Source organism: Octopus bimaculoides, chromosome 5, assembly GCF_001194135.2.
Source record: "Octopus bimaculoides isolate UCB-OBI-ISO-001 chromosome 5, ASM119413v2, whole genome shotgun sequence".
Lineage (NCBI taxonomy): Eukaryota > Metazoa > Mollusca > Cephalopoda > Octopoda > Octopodidae > Octopus > Octopus bimaculoides.
The window spans coordinates 107160546-107162412 of record NC_068985.1 but is presented as its reverse complement, the minus strand read 5'-3'; the positions used below and the strand labels follow the sequence as shown (position 1 = coordinate 107162412).

Sequence of the window (1867 nt, the reverse complement as noted above, 5' to 3'; positions counted from 1 at the left end):
CACATACATATATTGTTGGCACTCCGTCGCTTACGACATCGAGGGTTCCAGTTGATCAACAGAACAGCCTGCTCATGAAATTAACGTGCAAGTGGCTGAGCACTCCACAGACACGTGTACCCTTAACGTAGTTCTCGGGGATATTCAGTGTGACACAGTGTGACAAGGCTGACCCTTTGAAATACAGGTACAACAGAAACAAGAAGAAAGAGTGAGAGAAAGTTGTGGTGAAAGAGTACAGCAGGGTTCACCACCATCCCCTGCCAGAGCCTCGTGGAGCTTTAGGTGTTTTCGCTCAATAAACACTCACAACGCCCGGTCTGGGAATCGAAACCGTGATCCTATGACAAGCGAGTCCGCTGCCCTAACCGCTGGGCCATTGCGCCTCCACTACATGTACATATAATATACATGCATACACACACACTTCAATCTTGTTTTCTTCAACAGCACAAACATGCAATCACTGCATCAAGAGTACAGTGAGTCTTATGACTACAGCTTCCTCCTCACCAAGTCATTGCCATTTTCTGGTAGGGTTTGTAGGTGTCATAGACACAGCTTTTGTTCCTTGGACTAACTGTAAAAAGCAAGGTGAAATAGAAATTATCTGAATGTATAGATTTGGGAGTTAATATACATTTGTTCTGTGAAAGTCGCTGACTTTGATCCCAAATTTCTTCCCTTAATCTATTTTTGTTGTTTTTAATGCAGGACCCCAGAGTCATAGATACCATGCTTCCCTACATGATCAGCTTTTATGGAAACCCTCATTCTCGGACACATGCCTATGGATGGGAAAGTGAAGCTGCTGTAGAAAATTCCAGAAAGGTATGAATCTAATTTTATACATTTTGCGTACCATTCCCTCATTGTACACTGAACTCCGCTTGCAAAGACCTGTTGAGGTAAGTGAAATCAAAATCGAACTAAATTTGACGACTGGCACTCATGCCAACGTCTCTTTCACTGAACACTAAACTCGGCTTGCGAAGACCTGTTGTGACAAGTGAAAGCGAAATCATGATGGCACCTATACCAGTGGAGGACTGATCGTTGCCAGAGTAGCTGTCTAGCTTCCATGCCGGTGGCACATAAATAGCACCATTTGAGCGTGATCGTTACCAACGTCGCCTTCCTGGTACTTGTGCTGGTGGCACATGAAAAGACATTCAAGCGAGATCGTTCCAGTGCCGCTGGACTGGCTCCTGTGCATGTGGCATGTAAAATACACCATTTTGAGCGTGGCCGTTGCCAGTACCGCCCGACTGGCCTTCATGCCGGTGGCACGTAAAAGCACCCACTACATTCTCAGAGTGGTTGGCATTAGGAAGGGCATCCAGCTGTAGAAACTCTGCCAAATCAGATTGGAGCCTGGTGTAGCCATCTCGTTCACCAGTCCTCAGTCTAATCGTCCAACCCATGCTAGCATGGAAAGCGGACGTTAAACGATGATGATGATTTTTTATTTTCATGATATTGAGGGTGAGGGTCTTGAGTTATAGTTGTAGTTCAGCCCCTGGTTGGTCATGGGCCAGAACATTTCGGCTCTGAGCAACCCACATTTTATTCAAACATATCATATGCAGAATTATATTATCTAATGTAGGCGCAGGAGTGGCTGTGTGGTAAGTAGCTTGCTTACCAGCCACATAGTTCCGGGTTCAGTCCCACTGCGTGGCACCTTGGGCAAGTGTCTTCTATAGCTTCGGGCTGACCAAAGACTTGTGAGTGGATTTGGTAGATGGAAACTGAAAAAAGCCCGTCGTATATATATATATGTATGTGTATGTATATATGTTTGTGCGTCTGTGTTTGGCCCCCAACATCGCTTGACAACCGATGCTGGTGTGTTTACGTCCCGGTA

General features: G+C 45.6%; 1 protein-coding gene across 1 annotated transcript in view; it reads left to right on the top strand.

Moving 5' to 3' along the window:
• The window catches only part of LOC106879590 (cysteine desulfurase), an 18764-nt gene that overhangs the window by 5434 nt on the left and 11463 nt on the right, over positions 1-1867 (top strand). Inside the window, exon 3 of the mRNA XM_052967922.1 lies at positions 715-831. Coding sequence (XP_052823882.1) covers positions 715-831 — 117 coding nt within the window. The remainder of the gene's footprint in view (positions 1-714; positions 832-1867) is intronic.